Source organism: Oncorhynchus mykiss, chromosome 10 (genome assembly GCF_057628025.1).
Source record: "Oncorhynchus mykiss isolate SJ-2025 chromosome 10, ASM5762802v1, whole genome shotgun sequence".
Classification (NCBI taxonomy): Eukaryota; Metazoa; Chordata; class Actinopteri; order Salmoniformes; family Salmonidae; genus Oncorhynchus; species Oncorhynchus mykiss.
The window spans coordinates 35889453-35909997 of NC_143031.1; the positions used below are offsets into that span (position 1 = coordinate 35889453).

Consider the following 20545-nt stretch of genomic DNA (forward strand, 5'->3'; position numbering starts at 1 on the left):
TCATAATTTAACAGAGGACAGTTACAGTATTGAGCCCTATTTAGTTTTTGTTGCAAATTGATCAGTTCTGGTATACACTACTGTGCCACCTTTTAGTTAGTGCATCCAGACACATTCATTTAATGTTTCTAGTCCTTACAATTATATTATTACGTATGTGAAGTTGTAAAAAACGGGCCAGCAGTTTTAGAATAAACTGTTGAAGACCGAGTGCAGTTTGTCACCTACTTCCCCACCGCCCCCACCCTTCCGAGCTAACAGCGAGCTACGTGATTGGTCCAGGCCTGAAAAACAGCCTTCAGGATCTAGAATGTTGTACAGGCCTTGCATTCGCACCATGAGAAATATAACCTAATTTAATAATACGACTGCGGAAATACTGTTCAAACCGGAAAAGTGGAATTAAAACAAGACAGTAGTGACTTGATTTGGTAAGTATATATTACATTTAATGCGATATGACGATGGGGCCTTGTCACGAAGGCTTATGGGCCTCTACCCAAGCCGAAAAAACAACAATGACTGCTAGCTAGCCTTCGATAGCTATGCTAACTAACGACATAGCTAGCTCGCTCGGAAATATGTGACTTTTGTAAGACGATAGTCATTTGTGCCATCTTCCAGTGCACACGTTCGAAAGTATGGTAGGTTTACTGCGTGTATTTTACTAATGATATCGATTGCAATTGCTGGGAATGCTATTGCTAGCTAGTTAGCTTGCTAATTTAGCCCAACAATGGCCCAGACTGGGCAGAAAATATGCATTACGGTCAGGATGTCGCAGAGCGTCAGTCTTGCACGCTTGTTGTTGGAGTCTTGAAACAAGCGCATAGCTTGGATTTCATTAAATTTAGCATAGATACGATTTATGCTTATCATTCATGCATAGCCATTAATTTAGCTAAATTCACCGTATGCACTCAAGCGCCTTTGTTGTCGGGATTCTGTGTCCACAATGTAAACAGAAGCCGCCATATTTAATGCGTCTGCGCGCGCTCTCTACGGTCAGTCAACTACTGCATTGGGCGAAAACAGTGCGTGTGACTTGCCAGCTACTTTCCCGTATCTGTCACTGCAACTACAGACACAGATAGAACAATATCTATGCTAGCGTGGCTCGGGGATTCTAACCAGCGACCTTTCGGTTACTGGCCCAAACGCCAGGTTACCTTCCGCCCCCAAACCACAATGTCTCCTGATACTAGGACATTAAAGGCACATTCTTATAAGTAATAAAGTGGTATTGATTCAGTAGGGAATCTGAATCAGAGGTGCTGCCTTAATCGACTTCGACGCCCGGGGAACTCAGGGGTAGAACGACAGATTTTTACCTGGTCAGCTCGGGGATTCGATCTAGCAACCTTTCGGTTACTAGTCCAACGCCCCATTACTATCACCCACAGTGCAAATAATGTTATATTGACAAATTAGCCCTGGAGGCATGTATTTGTTGGTGCCAGAAGTCTCCCTTTACTTGTAAACACCAGTCTACTCAATTTATCAAAACCAAGGAGTATCACCTGTGAGTGTGTGAATATAAACACATTGTAGCTTTTTGCTTCCCATTAGATTTATCATTGCATCATCAACCACCTTACTTGTTTTTTTAATTGAACCTTTATTTAACTATGCAAGTCCGTTAAGAACAAATTCTTATTTGCAATGATTGCCTACCAAAAGGCCTCCAGTGGGGACTAAAAAATGACAAAACACACATGACGAGAGAGAACACTACATAAAGAGAGACCAAAGACGACAACGTAATAACATAATATACTTCTACATTTATCAAATAGTTTACCCTCTCTAATTTTTTACATTTTAGTAATTTAGCAGACACTCTTATCCAGAGCGACTTACAGAAGCAATTAGGCTAAGGTGCCTTGCTCAAGGGCATATTGACAGATTTTTCACCTAGTTGGCTCTGGGATTCTAACCAGCGACCTTTCGGTTACTGGCCTAAACTCTAGGTTACCTTCCGCCCCCAAACCATAATGTCTCCTGATACTAAGACATTATAAAGTCACATTCTTATAAGTAATAAAGGATAATAGCAGTCTTCTTTATTTCCATTACCACAATTATATTTCAGGATAGATAAAATCATTGAAGCTGATGTATCTGTTATGTATTTTTCTTTTCTCTATTTCAGGTGTTTCTCCTCCCTAGCTGATTAAAAAAAACATAACACTTCCCTGATGGTTTGAGAGCTCAAAATCAAATATGGAGTGGTGAAATACTGTCATTAGCAATGTGTTTTTAATCTATCAGTATTAACATTTTGTTACAGCTTTAATGTCACATGAACGAGTACAGTGAAATGTCTTTCTTGCAAGCTCCAAACCCAACAATGCATTATTCAATGTTCATTCAGCGTTGAGACATTTGTAATGAGTTATGCATTGACAGAGGTCCTAATTGATCTGATAAAATTAGATCAACTTAATAATTTACATTACATTTACGTCATTTAGCAGACGCTGTTATCCAGAGCGAATTACAGTTAGTGCGTTCATAGCTAGGTTGGACAACCATATATCACAGTCATAGTAAGTCCTCAATAAAGTAGCAACCAGCAAAGTCAGAGCTAGTAAGAAAAATAAAATAATCCTCCTCATTTGTGTTGGTAGCAGACAGGATAAAAAGAGAATGGACCACGGTGGAGGGGTCTTGAACTTTCAGATGCAAGACTCAAAGATGCCACACACAATGATAATGCAGGATTTTGGTAAGTCCATTCCATCAATGCAGAGAACTAATAGTCCATGGCCTTTTGTTTATTTGATTGTGTCTGTGTGCTCGAACTGATAACAGTTCCTCCTGATTTTCCCGGTGGCAGGTATGGCCCACATTGACGGTGATCACATTGTGGTTTCTGTGCCAGAGGCGGTGCTGGTGTCAGATGTGACTGACGAGGAGGGAATCATGTTTGAGCATGACCTGGGGTCAGAGGTTGTAGAGGGACCAGACATCTGCTGCAGCGACGATCCTGACGGCATAATCATGACTGAGTCGGTCCTGGGGGCCGAGGTCGCCATTGAGGACGTGCTGGATTCTGACCACCATCACCATGTGCTGACAACAGATCTCATAGAGGAATCTGATAGGGTTCCTGACCAGGTGTTTGAAATTGTCACTGAGGAGGTCATGGTCTCCAACTGCAACTCAGAGACGTATGTGGAGGAGCAGGAGGAGATTGAAGACTCTGCAGTCACCATCCAGGAGCCGGACGACGAGGCTGGAGAGAGCGTCTCCGAGGACTACCTGATGATCTCCTGTAAGACACATGTCTTATTTTCTTGGTACTACTAGACTGCTCCAACACAAATTTTGACTCTAATAATAGGATGAATCTGATAGTGTAAAATGATGAGTGTGCTATTGTTTGTGCAGTGGATGATGTTGGGGAGAAGTTGGACATGGAGGACACGCCCCTGAAGATGGGTTCTGAGGTGATGGAGGATGGCTCCAAAGAGGGTGACTATGACTCTGAGTGCATCAAAGTCTACATCTTCAAGGCAGAGGCTGATGATGATATAGGTAAAGACTCTTACAAGTTCCGATCAATTTGAAAGATACACCTCTGTTCGGTTTCTCTGAATTCAGACATTTACTGTGAGTGCAGGTGGCACAGAGATTGTAGCTGAGAGTGACTTCCACAACGGTCACGCAGTGCTGGAGACTGGGGGCATAGGCAAGCTGTCTCGAGAGAAGATGGTCTATATGGCAGTGAAAGACCCATCGCAGGAGGATTCAGAGATCAGTGAGTCCCCTGAATTAGCAGCCTTTCCTCCAATCCCTTATACAGCACAACATATTAAACGATATGGCTGCCTTATTATTTTTGTCCCAATAGATGGTTGTAGTGTTAAATTAAGTGACTGAGTTTTCCTTGTCTGTGAGCAGACTGCACTGAGATGGCTGATGAGGTATACATGGAGGTGATAGTGGGAGAGGAGGATGCCCCTGCCATCCAGGACTCACTGGATGACTCCAGCCACAATAAGACCTTCGGCACTGTAGCCTGGGCTGCAGCTTATGGTAAAGCCTAATCCTTTTCTCCATAGACACAAGTTACTCAGATACATACATTCAGTATGGCGTAAGATAATTCTACATTTAGCCTAACATTTAGATCTGTTCATGTAACGATTTTTAAGTGTGTTGAATTGGTGTATACTTTTCCTTAGGTAACAGTCTGGACTCCAGGCTGGAGAACAAGACCAACACAGGGACACATTACCTGAAGATCAGCGACAGCCTGAGTACAAGTAGAGCTCTCAAACAGAAGATCAAGAAAAAGAAAAAGGGAGACACACGTCAGTGTCAGACAAGTATGGGGTTCTATGTTCATTAAAACATTTTCTAAAAGCTTGCATCATTTTGTAAGATTATACTTTTCTTTTTAGATGTAGGCCTAACAATTCCTGTTCTTTTTTGCCTCCACACTTTTCCTCAGCTGTGATCATTGGTCCAGATGGCCAGCCTCTGACTGTGTACCCCTGCCACATCTGCGGGAAGAAGTTCAGATCGCGAGGCTTCCTGAAGATCCACATGAAGAACCACCCCGACCACATCTTCAAGAAGAAGTACCAGTGCACAGACTGCGATTTCACCACCAACAAGAAGGTCAACTTCCACAACCACCTGGAGGGCCATAAGCTCATAGTGAAGAGTGACCGGGTCCCAGAGTTCACGGAGGTCACGAGGCGTTACTGTGTGGAGAGCCCACTCAGCTCCAATAAGCTCATCCTACGTGACCAGGAGCCCAAGCTGCACCACTGTAAGTACTGTGACTATGAGACAGCCGAGCAGGGCCTTCTCAACCGCCACTTGCTGGCTGTCCACAGCAAGAGCTTTGCCCATGTGTGTGTGGAGTGTGCTAAAGGTTTCCGCCACCCCTCTGAGCTCAAAAAGCACATGAGGACCCACACGGGTGAGAAGCCCTACCACTGCCAGCACTGTGAGTTCTGCTGTGCCGACCAGTCTAACCTGAAGACCCATATAAAGAGCAAGCACGGAGCGGAGCTGCCCTTCAAGTGTGGCCACTGTCCCCAGGCCTTCTCTGACGAGCGGGAGCTGCAGAAGCACATGGAGATATTCCAGGGCCACAAGACACACCAATGTCCGCACTGCGAGCATAAGAGCACCAACTCCAGCGACCTGAAGCGCCACATCATCTCCGTGCACACCAAGGACTTCCCTCACAAGTGTGACGTGTGTGAGAAGGGCTTCCACCGGCCCTCGGAGCTGAAAAAACACACAGAGACTCACAAAGGTGCCAGGTTGCACCAATGCCGCCACTGTGACTTTAAGACCCCAGACCCCTTCATACTCAGTCGCCACATCCTGTCCGTCCACACCAAAGACTTGCCCTTCAAGTGCAAGCGCTGCCGACGGGGCTTCAGGCATCAGCTGGAACTGAAGAAGCACATGAAGACCCACAGTGGGCGGAAAGTGTACCAGTGCCAGTACTGTGAGTACAGCTCCTCGGACGCTTCAGGTTTCAAACGGCACGTCATATCCATCCACACCAAGGACTATCCCCACCGCTGTGACTACTGCACTAAAGGCTTCCGTAGGCCCTCTGAAAAGAGCCAGCACATTGCGCGGCATCACAAGGACGTTTTCATGTAAAGTGCTTCTTCACACACCCTTTCCCATATTCAGAACAATCTGATTCTCACTCACTATAGAGCAGGGAAATACAATTATTTCAATGTGATAAATAAAGAATGACAATTGTCACATTTTCCTCGAACTGCATTAGTAATTTATTAACTTGTCCTCACATCACCATTAGTACTCAAACCTGGGGTGCTATTCAAACAAACCTCAAGTCAGATAAATCCTGAATCAGAACACTGCTTGAAAGCACACATTTTCTCAGTAGTATGCTTGTCTGGGTTGTTTGAATAGCACACCACTTGTCATATGCAGTATCAGTGGTAAGATAACGCTGTAATTTATCTGTTGACTGTATTCTCACTGTTGACCTTGGGGTAACCATTATCTGACAAGTCATTGTATGATTTTTAGTAATGCTACTGCTAGCAAATTGTGAAAAACATGCATTTAAAGACCCAGTTCTAATTTCAAACGTAAACAGTCATCTGTATCAGTTTTCTCTGTATTCAAAAGCATGAAAAGGGGATGTGGACAACCCAGCTTTTTACTTGTATTTGTCCTTTGAAATAATCGCTTGTCAAACAATCAGGGGTTTTAATTTTCCCATGTGTAAAATCATGTTGCTCAAAGCCAATAACATGTTTACTATCAGGAATGTCTCATGTATCAGATCCAAATCAGTGTTATCTATTCTCTATGTCTGTCAACTGAAATATTAGGAGCTTCTTTAGTAAATAAAGACATCTCCTGAATAATTGTTCACCTCAACCTATTACTTTCATTCACTCTTTTTGCCATCATTCAGTAACAAAGAATGTACCAACAAGTGGATTTGTGTTAAGATGACAGTATTTTGCATCTTACAATAAGGGCGCCTACTGACACCAAGTTATCCCATGATTGACCTAGAGGTGAAATTAAGATTGTATTTTGTTTATTGATTTAAAATGATTAACATCTGATTTGTAGAAAATAAATGCTCTTTTTGAAAGTATCTTTAATTGATGTTGCTTGACTTACCATTGTATACAACTTTTTTGTTTCATGACCAACCAATTGAGGTGTCTTGAGCGGTGAAAAAAATATACATAGAACATCATCTTGGCAGCAGAGAGAAGCTAATTTCCAGCAATTCTACACATTTTGCCATGGCGCTGAAATGAAAGGTTGCAATTCTATTCATTTTTCCAAGGAGCTGAGAATTTTCACTTAAGCTAATTTCAGTCAATTCTACACATTTTGACGTGTTCTTATCCTCAAACATAAAATTAATGGGTGCCTGATTATCTAGCTTTTATTTTGCTGATTGTAAATTCTCAGATTATAGGGTATTATCTTTTCTACATACTTTCAATTTGGTTTTAGTCGTTTAAGTTTACACAAAGCGGTTTTCCATATGTTTTTTTGTGTAGCTATACTGTAAATATAGAAATGTACGTTGAAATGATTTAAACCAAATCTAACTCGGAAATGTACAAATATTGAATTCCAATTAAATGAAATTCCAAATACTACATTTTTGTTTTACAATTCAAACAGTCTAATTCCAATTCCAAAACTTGAAGATTGTTGAAATTTGAATTGAATTCAACTTAAATTCTCCACTTCATAAGTGAATTCAAGAATTGAATTTGAATTTCAAATGAAATTGGAATTGACTCAAACCCTGTTACTTAGGCCTAGATTCAATCTGTAGTGTGGAAATCCGAGTTAAAGCGACTGGAAATTGGAATTGACTCAAACCCTGTTACTTAGGCCTAGATTCAATCTGTAGTGTGGAAATCCGAGTTAAAGCGACTGGAAATTGGAATTGACTCAAACCCTGTTACTTAGGCCTAGATTCAATCTGTAGTGTGGAAATCCGAGTTAAAGCGACTGGAAATTGGAATTGACTCAAACCCTGTTACTTAGGCCTAGATTCAATCTGTAGTGTGGAAATCCGAGTTAAAGCGACTGGAAATTGAAACATTGGAACATTGCCTTTACATTTCAATCGCGTGTATGGATCCACGCTACGGATTGAATCTAGGAATAATAACCTTTATTAGTAACAAAATTGTCAAACAATAAACCTTAAAACAGCAAAAATATGAGCCAATTTCATAATCAGTCAATGGGGATTACTCATAAAACTTAGCGGCCAGCCACAATACATTTTTTAGTACGTTAAATTAAAGTTTACAAAGTCCTTGAATGTTTACATTTTCCACTCACTTTAAATTATATACGAGTTGAACTTTTTTGAATAGTGATAGTGAAATTTGTTGCGTTCTAATTCAGGCCATGGTCACCCCTGTTTGTCCTCAGTAGTGTCTTCCTATCTGGGCTCTGGGAAACTGGGAACTGGGGTTGTACTCCAGTGCCGAATAGAGGGGAGCAGGTGAACTGGGCGCAGGATACCCAGACATGCCTTCTCTCTGGAAGATAGAAACAGATCTCATGTCAAACTGCTTTTCTATATCAGCCTGGTCACCTAGGGTCTAACTAATATGGACCTTTAGGCTAAGATCAAAACCAAATGTTTTAGCCAGAGTTTCACCCTGCAGTTTACTTGTCCAGTTGATCAGTTGAATTCATCCTACTGTTCACTAGGGGGAATCAATCACTCACCATCATGCCTTTGTGTCCTGGTGGGGGCTGTGTTGGTCTCATGTGCTGGTCGTCATAACAGTCTGGAGGTGGTGCTCTGTCTTCATACGGGTTCCTTGGCGATGGAGACTTGGGATGGGGGTTACCCAAGGGCTGCGTCATACCTGTAGCGTAGCTGAATCCAGAAAACTATTCAACTTTCAGAAGCAGACAAACCATATAAAAACAATTCTAATAATGTAGTTCAAAGGTCCCCCAATCATAACTTGTCATGGAAAAAAGAACTATATCAGCTTGAAAACACACAAATCAAAAGACAGAGGCTTCCTTGTATGGCTGGCTTTCAGGGTTGGATAAAGATGATCTATCTAAATTGGGTCGCATACTCGTGGACTTTTCCCTTTCTTCAATGACAACAGAGAAATGACCATGATGGATATGGATATACGCTGTATCGGCAGGATAGAACAGCGGCGTCAGGTAAGACAAGGGGTGGCGGACTATGTATTTTTGTAAATAACAGCTGGTGCACGATATCTAAGGAAGTCTCAAGGTTTTGCTCGCCTGTGGTAGAGTATCTCATGATAAGCTGTAGACCACACTATCTACCTAGAGAGTTTTCATCTGTATTTTTTGTAGCTGTCTACATACCACCACAGACTGATGCTGGCACTAAGACAGCATTGAATGAGCTGTATTCCGCCATAAGCAAACAGGAAAACGTTCACCCAGAGGTGGCACTCCTAGTAGCAGGGGACTTTAATGCAGGGAAACTCAAATCAGTCTTACCAAATTTCTATCAGCATGTTAAACGTGCAACCAGAGGGGAAAAAAAGCTCTGGAGCACCATTACTCCACACACAGAGATGAATACAAAGCTCTCCCTCGCCCTCCATTTGGCAAATCTGACCATCATTTTATCCTTCTGATTCATGCCTACATGCGAAAATTAAAGCAGGAAGCACCAGTGACTCGATAAATGTAAAAAAATGGTCGAAGAGAGGCGAAGTAATTACAATGGTTTTTCTAGCACAGACTGGAATATGTTCCGGAATTCCTCCGATGGCATTGAGGAGTACACCACATCAGTCACTGCCTTCATCAATAAGTGCATCGATGACGTCATCGTACATACATACCCCAACCAGAAGCCATACAGGCAACATCCACACTGCACTAAAGGCTTGAGCTGACCCTTTCAAGGAGCGGGACTCTAACCCGGAAGCTTATAAGAAATCCTGCTATGCCCTCCGATGAACCATCAAACAGGCAAAGCGTCAATACAAGACTAAGATCGAATCGTACTACACCATACAAATATGGGGATGAGGTAGGTAGATGCTTGGATGGGCTATTTACAGATGGGCTGTGTACAGCTGCAGCGATCGGTAAGCTGCTCTGACAGCTGACGCTTAAAGTTAGTGAGGGAGATATGTCTTTAACTTCAGTGATTTTTGCAATTCGTTCCAGTCATTGGCAGCAGAGAACTGGAAGGAAAGGCGGCCAAAGGTGTTGGCTTTGGGGATGACCAGTGAAATATACCTGCTGGAGCTCGTGCTACGTGTGGGAGTTGCTATGGTGACCAGTGAGCTGAGATAAGGCAGGGCTTTACCTAGCAAAGACTTATAGATGACCTGGAGCCAGAGGGATTGCCGATGAATACGTAGCGAGGACCAGCCAACGAGAGCATACAGGTCGTAGTGGTGGGTAGTACATGGGGCTTTGGTGACGAAACGGATGGCACTGTGATAGACTGCATCCAATTTGCTGAATAGAGTGTTGGAAGGAATTTTGTAAATGACATCGCCGAAGTCAAGGATCGGTAGGACAGTTAGTTTTACGAGGGTATGTTTGGCAGCATGAGTGAAGGAGGCTTTGTTGCGAAATAGGAAGCCAATTCTAGATTTAACTTTGGATTGATGCTTATTAATGTGAGTCTGGAAGGAGTGTTTACAGTCTAGCCAGACACCTAGGTATTTATAGTTGTCCACATATTCTAAGTCAGAACCGTCCAGAGTAGTGATATGGATCAGATGAAAGAATCACCTGCAGCAAGAGCGACATCATTGATATAAATAGAGAAAAGAGTCGGCCCGAGAATTTAACCCGCCCCCATAGAGACTGCCAGAGGTCCGGACAACATGCCCTCCGATTTGACACACTGAACTCTATCTGAGAAGTAGTTCGTGAACCAGGCAGGGCAGTCATTAGAGAAACGAAGGCTGCTGAGTCTGCCGATAAGAACACAGTGATTGACAGAGTCGAAAGCCTTGGCCAAGTCGATGAAGACGGCTGCACAGTACTGTCTTTTATTGATGGCGGTTATGATATTGTTTAGGACTTTGAGCGTGGCTGAGGTGCACCCGTGACCAGCTCGGAAACCAGATTGCATAGCGGAGAAGGTACGCTGGGATTCGAAATGGTTGGTGATCTGTTTGTTCACTTGGCTTTTGAAGACTTTAGAAAGGTAGGGCAGGATGGATATAGGTCTGTAACAGTTTGGGTCAAGAGTGTCTCCCCCTTTGAAGAGGGGGATGACCGCGGCCGCTTTCCAATCTTAAGGAATCTCAGACGATATGAAAGAGAGGTTGAACAGACTAGTAATAGGGGTTGCAACAATGGTGGCGGATAATTTTAGGAAGAGAGGGTCCAGATTGTCTAGCCCAGCTGATTTGTAGGGATCCAGATTTTGCTGCTCTTCCAGAACATCAGCTGTCTGGATTTGGGTGAAGTTGAAGCGGGGCAGGGGGCTTGGGCCAGTTGCTGTGGGGGGTGCAGAGCTGTTGGCCGGGGGTTGGGGTAGCCAGGCGGAAAGCATGGCCAGCCGTAGAGAAACACTGAAATTCTCGATTATCATGGATTAATCAGTAGTGACAGTGTTTCCTAGTCTCAATGCAGTGGGCAGCTGGGAGGAGGTACTCTTACTCTCCATGGACTTTACAGTATCCCAAAACTTTTTGGAATTAGTGCTGCAGGATGCATATTTCTGTTTGAAAAAGCTAGCCTTTGCTTTCCTAACTGACTGTATGTATTGGTTCCTGACTTCCCTGAAAAGTTGCATATAGCAGGGACAATTCGAAGCTACTGCAGTACGCCACAGGGTGTTTTTGTGCTGGTCAAGGGCAGTTAAGTCTGGAGTGAACCAAGGGCTATTTCTGTTCTTAGTTCCACATTTTTTGAAAGGGGCATTCTTATTTAAGATGGTGAGGAAAGCACTTTTAAAGAACAACCAGTCATCCTCTATGGACAGGATGAGGTCAATATCCTTCCAGGATATCCGGGCCAGGTGTAACGGATTTCCTCCTCTTCGTCTGAGGAGGAGTAAGGATCGGACCAAAACACAGCATGGTAAGTGTCCATATTGATTTATTCAAAAACACAACTGAACACTGGAACAAAATAATAAACGTGAAATATACAAAACCGAAACAGTACCGTGTGGTCCAAACACTCACACGGAAACAGAAAATAACTACCCACAAAACCCATGTGGGCAAGAGGTACCTAAGTATGGTTCTCAATCAGAGACAACGACAGACAGCTGTCCCTGATTGAGAACCATACCCGGCCAAAAACAAAGAAATACGAAAACATAGAAAAAATAACATAGAACACCCACCCTTGTCACACCCTGGCCTAACCAAAATAGAGAATAAAAAGCCTCTCTATGGCCAGGGCATGACACCAGGTCGATTAGAAAGTGCTGCTCGCAGAAGTGTTTTAGGGAGCGCTTGACAGAGATTACTAGTCTGTTATTACTAGTCCCCTATTACTAGCCTGTTCAACCTCTCTTTCGTATCGTCTGAGATTCCTAAAGACTGGAGAAATGGATCTTTAAAAGTAGAAGCTCAAACTGTTTGGGCACCTGGATAGTATGACAGAACTCTGCAGGCTACCTCTACAAAAGATTGCAATTTCGCCCCGTTTAGCAGTTCTGTCTTGATGGAAATTGTTGTAATTGGGGATGGAAATGTCCACATTTTTGGTGGCCTTCCTAAGCCAAGAATCACACACGGCTAGGACATCAGGGTTGGCTAAAGTGTGCTAAAGCAGTGAATAAAGCAAACTTAGGGAGGAGGCTTCTGATGTAAACATGCATGAACCCAAGGCTTTTAAGGTTGCAGAAGTCAACAAATGAGAGCGCCTGGGACACACAGGGCCTGGGTTAATCTCTACATCACCAGAGGAACAGAGGAGGAGTAGGATGAGGGTACGGCTAAAGGCTATAAGTACTGGCCATCTAGTGCTTTTGGAACAGAGAATAGGAACAGATTTCTGGCTGTGGTAGGATAGATACAAGGCATAGCGTACAGACAAGGGTGTGGTAGGGTGCGAGTACAGTGGGGGTAAACCTAGGCATTGAGTGATGATAAGAGAGGTTTCATCTCTGGAGGCGCCAGTTAAGCTAGGTGCGGTCTCCGCCTGTGTGGGGGGTCGGACAAGGGGGCTATCTGAGGCATGTTGAGCAGGACTAGGGGCTCCGCTGTAAAATAAAACAATAAGAGCTGCCCTAAACAACAGTATACAAGGCATATTGACATTAGAGAAAGGCATTTCCCTCTTTCCACTGGGATTCTCTGCCTCTAACCCTATTACAGGGGCTGAGTCACTGGCTTACTGGTGCTCTTTCATGCCGTCCCTAGGAGGGGTGCGTCACTTGAGTGGGTTTGAGTCACTGATGTGATCTTCCTGTCTGGGTTGGCGCTCCCCCTTGGGTTGTGCCGTGGCGGAGATCTTTGTGGGCTATACTTGGCCTTGTCTCAGGATGGTAAGTTGGTGGTTGAAGATATCCCTCTAGTGGTGTGGGGGCTGTGCTTTGGCAAAGTGGGGGGGTTATATACTTCCTCTTTGGCCCTGTCCGGGGATCTCATCGGATGGGGCCACAGTGTCTCCTGACCCCTCCTTTCTCAGCTTCCAGTATTTATGCTGCAGTAGTTTTTGTGTCGGGGGCTAGGGTCAGTTTGTTATGTCTGGAGTACTTCTCCTGTCTTATCCGGTGTCCTGTGTGAATTTAAATATGCTCTCTCTAATTCTCTCTTTCTTTCTCTCTCTCGGAGGACCTGAGCCCTAGGACCATGCCTCAAGACTACCTGGCATGATGACTCCTTGCACTACCTGGCATGATGTCCCCAGTCCACCTGGCCGTGCTGCTACTCCAGTTTCAACCGTTCTGCAAGCAGCTATGGAATCCTGACTTGTTCACCGGACGTGCTACCTGTCCCAGACCTATTATTTGACCATGCTGGTTATTTATGAACATTTGAACATCTTGGCCATGTTCTGTTATAATCTCCACCCGGCACAGCCAGAAGAGGACTGGCCACCTCTCATAGCCTGGTTCCTCTCTAGGTTTCTTCCTAGGTTTTGGCCTTTCTAGGGAGTTTTTGTGCTTTCTAGGGAGTTTTTGTGCTTGCTGTTTGGGGTTTTAGGCTGGGTTTCTGTACAGCACTTTGAGATATCAGCTGATGTACGAAGGGCTATATAAATCAATTTGACTTGATAAAGCAATCACAGGTGTTGATTGGGAGAGCTAAGACAACAACGGGTAAACAGCTAGGACAACAACAATGGGTAAATGGCGATGAATGGGCAGAGAGGGTCAGATAGCTACACACAGGCCCTGAGTTCAAGGCTGGGGCCGACAGATAAACAAAATGAAGTACCGTGTTAATGAACAGTCCAGCAGGCATCAGCTGTGTAGCCGAGTGATCATAGGATCCAATGCGCAGCAAAGATGAAACAGGGAGCAGCTTCAGGTAGTCGATTACTACGTAAGGAGAGCGGGAGACACAGCGTTCAGGAAGCTAGCAGGCCGGGGCTAGCAGATGGATCAACACCAACATCCACGACGCACATCGGCCGAATTACGTCAGCAGACCAGTCGTGATGGATTGGCGGGGCTCCGTGTCGACAAAGGGTCCAGGCCAATTGGCAAGAGAGGTATTGTAGTTGGTGTACTTTGTTTACTTGCAGGGAAATGGGCCTAGCTCGAGGCTAGCTGGTGCATGCTTCTAGTTACTACCCACTCGGTAGTAACTAGCTAGCAGCGAAGATCCAGTGTGATGGTCCAGAGCTTGCGGCAGGAATCTGGTGATGTAGTGTGGGGGGGGGGAATAAAATCAGTTCGATATGCTCAGGGCTGATATCGTGCTGTGCAGACCGGCAGGTATTATTCGGGCTATCCGGGCTAAAGCGGCTGGAGTCCGAGCAAAAGGTAAAGACCGCTAGCAGTGGCTAACAATTACTAAAAAGCTAGTAGCTAATTAGCTGGCTAGCTGCTGATGGAGGTTCCAGTTATAAGGTCTTAAAAAGAAAAAATAATAGCAGATCCGTACCACATTGGGTGAGGCGAGTTGCAGGAAGGTATATTTAATTTGAAAAAGGAAAAAAAAGAGATTGAGATAATGAAATGTATACAAAACCCCCCGAAAAATACAAGATTTTCATGGGACAAAAACAAGCATGTCTTACTGCTTCACCATCAATAAGCTAAGGACCCTGGGACTAAACACCTCTCTATGCAACAGGATCCTGGACTTCCTGACGGGCCACCCCAGGTGGTACGGATAGGTAACAACACATCCACCCCACTGATCCTCAACACGGGGGCCCCTCAGGGGTGCGTGCTCAGTCCCCTCCTGTACTCCCTGTTCACTCATGACTGCACGGCCAGGCACCACTCCAATACCATCATTAAGTTTGCCGATGACACAACAGTGGTAGGCCTGATCACCAACAACGACGAGACAGCCTATAGGGAGGAGGTCAGAGACCTGGTCGTGTGGTGCCAGGACACCAACCTCTCCCTCAACGTGATCAAGACAAAGGAGATGATTGTGGACTACAGGAAAAAGAGGACCCGAGCACGAACCCATTCTCATCGATGGGGCTATACTGGAGCAGGTTGAGAACTTCAAGTTCCTTGGTGTCCACATCACCAACAAACTAACATGGTCCAAGCACACCAAGACAGTCGTGAAGAGGGGACGACAAAACCTATTCCACTCAGGAGACTGAAAAGATTTGGTATGGGTCCTCAGATCCTCAAAAGGTTCTGCAGCTGCACCATCCAGAGCATCCTGGTTACATCACTGCCTGGTATGGCAACTGCCCGGCCTCCGACCGCAAGGCACTACAGAGGGTAGTGCGAACGGCCCAGTAAATCACTGTGGCCAAGTTTCCTGCCATCCAGGACCTCTATACCAGGTGGTGTCAGAGGAAGGCCCTATAAATTGTCAACGACTTCAGCCACCCTAGTCATAGAATGTTCTCTCTGCTACCGCACGGCAAGCGGTACTGGAGTGCCAAGTCTAAGAGGCTTCTGAACAGCTTCTATCCCCAAGCCATAAGAATCATGAACATCTAATCAAATGGCCACCCAGACTATTTGCATTGCTCCCCCCCCCCCCCCCCTCCCACTTTCTTGTTATCATCTATGCATAGTCACTTTAATAACTCTACCTACATGTACATATTACCCCAACTAACCGGTGCCCCCGCCCATTGACTCTGTACTAGTACCCCCTGTATATAGACTCGCTATTGTTATTTTACTGCTGCTCTTTAATTACTTGTTACTTTCAATTCTTATTCATACTTTTTTTAAAAACTGCATTGCTGGTTAAGGGCTTGTATAAGTAAGCATTTCACTAAGGTGTCCTGTTGTATTCGGAGCATGTGACTAATAAGATTTGATAAGGTCCGTGTCATCATGACTCATGCTCCTCAAATGACTGGGTGACTACTCATTCTCTGTCGAGGGGGCGTTGCCCTGTTGTCGTCTCTAATGTTGTTTCCATTTTTAGTCCACCACCCAGAACATGGTTATACGCACAGAATGGGTATGACATCACTGCCATTGAACAAAGTATCAGACAGAAAGCAAACACCACCAAGGTTCTTACTTGTATGGCTGGCTTGTAGGGTTGGTCAAAGACAATCTGTCTAAAGTGGGCCGCATGCCGTTTAGTTGAAGGCTAAGAGAGTAGAGAGATCAACATTTCAATGAAAGCACATTATAACATTGCACACTATAATAAGGGCCCCTATAATGAAAGTGAAAACCAATGGCATGTTGAATTGTGTTCAGACAGCTAACCTGTAAGGGCAGTTGGGTAAGTTGGATATGGGAAACCTCTCCTGGGTGGGCTGGACACTGGGAGGCTTTGGCCGATTCTGAAGAAATAAGAAAAATAGAAACAGTTTCCCAAGGCCATGTTTACTATGCAACATTGACAGTCATGTCTATTACTGAATGTGTCTGCTCTGAATCTGCACTTATGGCATCTTTACACTACACTACTTGGACGACACAAACCACGTCCAGGAGAGACAGTAGATTCAAATTGCTCTTTAAGAGATGGTGTGGAAGACATCTTGAAAAATAAAGGAGAGCCGCACACCCTAGGAGTCAGATGCAAAAATGATAATGTCCAACGTTTTGCCAGACAAGCTGTCTTCATCAGGGTATAATGACAAACATTGCAGGATGACTCATTTATATAGTGTGAGAAGACACACACAGGTGTCTGTAATCATGGCCGGGTGTGGCCTGATATCATTGGTTAATTCTCATATATTAAAATAGCATACAAAAAACATAAATGGATAGGCTACGGTCATAGACACAATTTGGCTGCATAAGCCTACAAACATTTACAACAGCAAAATCACAAGAATCACAAGAATGGCTTCAGATTAAAGTCTACATTGAGACCGAAGGGAGCAAGAGTCTTTAAATTAAAGATCCAAGCAGCCTCTCGTTTTAACAACTAATTATTGAGGTCAACCCTCTCCTAGGGAGGGTGACATGTTCGATGCCAGTATAACAGAGACGAAGTCGAGTGGTTTGCTTCCAAAAAGTGGGCCGCAACTGGGTAAGTCGAGTTTTTGCATCTAATAGTGCTACGACGATCTGAAATTCGTACTTTTAATTCACGCTTTGTTTTACCCACATCATTTTTACCACAAGGACAAGTTGTAAGATAAATAACTGCTTTAGTGGAGCACGTTATAACACCTTTGATTGGGATCTGTTTCCCTGTTTGGGTGTGAAGGATCTACATGTATAAGTGCCATTGCATTGAGCACAGCCATTACACTTGTATTTCCATCCAGTAGGGGCGCAAATACACGTTGTGCAGGGATATCATGGGGTGGTAAATCAGAGTTTACCAATTGATATCTGCCCAGCGAGAATTACTACCAAGGGAAGTTCCGAAAACACATTACCGATACTATCATCGGATTTTAGAATGTGCCAATGTTTGTGAACGATTCCCTTCATTTGTTCAGAGCACTTTGAATAGCGGGGAGTTAGAATGCTTCTTTTTGTAAGACTGACCTTGAAGAAAAGGTAATGTCTTGTTTAGAATTTTCTCAATGGCAGTATTAATTTGACCATTTTTGTACCCCCTCTCCTTGAATTTTCTTTGCATCTCAGCCATATTTCTGTCCAAATCGGATTGTTTTTAGCAAATTCTTTTGATTCGACAGAATTGGCGGTATGACTACTGGGAGATAAGGAAACCCTAACTTAGCAGGATCTCTGGATGTGACATCACCATTGGAAATACCATTTGGTATTTACTCAAGCTACTCACCGGCATGTCTGAGGCAAACACTGTGTTGGAGAACATGTCATCTTGGTTATTTTCATAATATGTTGTCGGTGACATTGCATAGTTTGTGTAACTGAAAAAAGTGAAAATTAAAATAGAAAGACATGATGAGTAGTCATATCAAACCTGAAACAAGACTGTGGACAAATATTAATCTATTTAGTTAATGCCCAACATCTTAATTTTCTTTTCTTATTATTTTTTAACAAGCCAACTTCCTGATACTAGGTGCCATGCACTGTGCAAAACACATGTAAATATTGAGCCTCTGAATTCTATCTTGTCCAAACCCTCTCCCCCTCTCACCCCGTTGTCCGATCCTTTTGTTTCTTTGCTGGTTTCCTTAAGTAATGGACACACTGGACCATCACACCAACAATAAAAGCCAGGGCCAGTCCTGGTAGAGATGTTACCAGGGCAAAGTTCAATATGGTCCACTCAAAGTCACACTTCTCCCCTATGTACCACTTGTCTATGTAGTTGTTACACCTGAAAAGAACAGCATAACAGAGTTAACTGTCATATTTATATAAGAATTTAATATATCTGAATTCCAAAAATAAACAAATATTGAGGATAAAGCTGTAGAGTCAAATGTGGGAAGCGTTGAAACGTACCTACAGAAAGGTTTCTTGTCCTTACAGTAGCATTTGCTTTTCTCAACATTGCATGGATATGCAGTTCCTGTGCACACTTCAAAGTCATCTACTGTTACACAACTTGCTGGATGTAAAAAGAAAACATGTAACTGAAACGTGATAGTGATCTGGCCCAGCAACATCATGAGAAAATGAAGACACAATTTGATAAAAAGCACTATCTTCAAACAGAGGGCCTAACCTACCCCCCCCAAAACCTCAAAAAGCAGCAGGACAACCTACAGTATGTTTACATGTTCATTTTAGAGGTGTCATCTGATTCAATGCTACAGTAATACATATCCTACTCATACTAAAAGACAGGCTTTCTTTACAGATTTCAACAGAAAAAAATTACTACTCACGATCTGGTGTCGTTTGTCCAATAACTGTGACAGGGGGCAGAAATATTAAACACAGCAAACTATAGCCCTTCATCTTCACACACGTACTGTACTATTTTATACTTAACACACTATCTACGTGACTCCTTACAATCATAATGAGTTTACGGTGGAGCAGAGTTCATGTTCAGCTTGTATGACCACTGTTCTAAGATATGAGCGAGGGCAAGCCTGTAAGGTATGGCAGGATAGGAAAAAGCAGGGAAACAGGAAGCACCTTGGTCATATAACACACAACAGACTTCTGTAATAACATTTAATATTATTGTTAATGCGTTAGTGCAGATTGGTATTCAACAGTGCCTCTTACTTTCGATAAGCAACACAGCATAACACGAAAGGACAACTTCAACGTGGTTACATCAGATACAGCTAACATTTATCCCCCAAAACAAACAATGAAAAGATGGTCTTATCTCTGGTTTTTATTTAGGATCTCCTTGGAAGTTTGAGTTTCCTAGTAACAGTGCTGGAAACATCTCAAATGCCTGAAAATCCAGGCTGCAATCATAATAGTTCATGGGGAATAACAGTATTTTTCGATCACTCAACCCAGTGTCTCAAGACAAAAGGTTGAGATGAGACGTGGCACTGAAAACAAACAATTGTCAAAGCTGACTATTCAAATATCTTCATTTTGGCCAAAGTTCTGCACAACCATAAAATAAAACGCTATTCAATTGTAAAAAAAAATATATATACATGTGTCGGTACACTGAAAAGAGCATAACCAGTAGAAAACATTGACTTAAAGCATCAACTCCAATTTAATCCTGCCATTATAGATAAACAAGCTCACTTCAGTTTGATTGAACATTTTGTACAATATTGATCTCACAGGAGTTTATCATAGAGACTTCATAGGTGTGGTAATGACCGGACAGCAAACAGTCTTAACTATCATTGGGGGATTGACTGACATGAGATAAAGTTATGATGACAGTACGTGCATGTAATTCAGCCTGCAATTTTAAGGTGTATTCTTTTAGTGAGCCTGAATTAATGTGTATGGATGTGGATCTGTCTGTTATAATGATTGTAGAGGACATTTGCATCTTTAAGTGTGTGTGTGTGTGTGTGTGTGTTGTGGAACACTTCTCTAGTTGTCTGAGTCCATGTCACTGTCACCCCCGATGGACCGGAACTCTTCACTGTCCTCCTCATCCTCACTCAGCTGCACCTGGGAAAGTACACTGGGACCCCTCCTTCGAGCTGCCTCTTTATCTTCCTCCTCTTCCTCACTCATGCCGTAGCCCTCTCCATTGCCCATGCTGGAGGTCTGGGTCTGGGTCTGACTCTCCGGCTCCTCATAGCTCCCATAACTATGGTGAAGGGGGAGAGAAAGAGAGGGATGGGTAAAGTGTGGGTTAATAGGGCCCAAGAGCCAACCAACGATGCAAATCCACCATGTACATAATGTCGGCCATGGTGGTTGACGGCTCCATGTTGTACCTGACATTACTGTCCTCCAGGTGGGTCTCATCCGGCACATCTTCCCCGTATGACATCATGCTGTCGTCCTGCTCCAGGCCCATGCGGGCTGTCTCTTGGTGGGGTCTGGGAGGGGGCAGGGGACGCACTTCCACCTCTCTGTCTGAGTCACTGCCACTCTCTGACAGGTGGATCGCTAGGGTGGGACAGGGCCGGATACACCATTAGAAACTCA

The 20545-nt window shown here is 43.7% G+C and overlaps 3 protein-coding genes across 12 annotated transcripts in view; 1 reads left to right on the forward strand and 2 right to left on the reverse strand.

The window, feature by feature from the left end:
- Positions 1-188: 188 nt before the first annotated feature.
- LOC110533751 (zinc finger protein 711) lies at positions 189-6622 on the forward strand. Of its 6 annotated transcripts, none has more exons than XM_021618249.3 (8): positions 189-431; positions 2153-2728; positions 2840-3277; positions 3394-3540; positions 3626-3763; positions 3907-4041; positions 4191-4334; positions 4460-6622. In XM_021618249.3, exons 2-8 carry the CDS (start codon positions 2650-2652, stop codon positions 5635-5637), a joined length of 2259 nt encoding a protein of 752 aa, XP_021473924.3. In that variant the 5' UTR covers positions 189-431; positions 2153-2649; the 3' UTR covers positions 5638-6622. The 6 variants fall into 6 exon arrangements, with proteins under 6 accessions (XP_021473924.3, XP_021473923.3, XP_021473926.3 ...); XM_021618248.3 differs by having other exon boundaries at positions 2631-2728; XM_021618251.3 differs by having other exon boundaries at positions 2631-2728; positions 2885-3277.
- LOC110533752 (uncharacterized) lies at positions 5751-19086 on the reverse strand. Of its 2 annotated transcripts, XM_021618254.3 has the most exons (8): positions 18841-19086; positions 18455-18560; positions 18144-18326; positions 17820-17910; positions 16316-16392; positions 16122-16193; positions 8239-8392; positions 5751-8045 (listed from the first exon to the last, which is right to left on the reverse strand). In XM_021618254.3, the coding sequence occupies exons 1-8, from the start codon at positions 18911-18913 to the stop codon at positions 7932-7934; spliced, it is 870 nt and encodes a 289-aa protein (XP_021473929.3). In that variant the 5' UTR covers positions 18914-19086; the 3' UTR covers positions 5751-7931. The 2 variants fall into 2 exon arrangements, with proteins under 2 accessions (XP_021473929.3, XP_090042625.1); XM_090186499.1 differs by lacking the exon at positions 18841-19086 and having other exon boundaries at positions 18455-18727.
- A 35-nt stretch (positions 19087-19121) lies between these two features.
- The window catches only part of LOC110533749 (transcription initiation factor TFIID subunit 1), a 56587-nt gene continuing 55163 nt past the window's right edge, over positions 19122-20545 (reverse strand). For all 4 annotated transcript variants that reach the window (XM_021618247.3, XM_090186492.1, XM_090186493.1 and 1 more), the window contains 2 exons: positions 20332-20506; positions 19122-20201 (listed from right to left, as the gene is read on the reverse strand). In XM_021618247.3, coding sequence (XP_021473922.3) covers positions 19979-20201; positions 20332-20506 — 398 coding nt within the window. In that variant the 3' untranslated portion in view covers positions 19122-19978. The remainder of the gene's footprint in view (positions 20202-20331; positions 20507-20545) is intronic.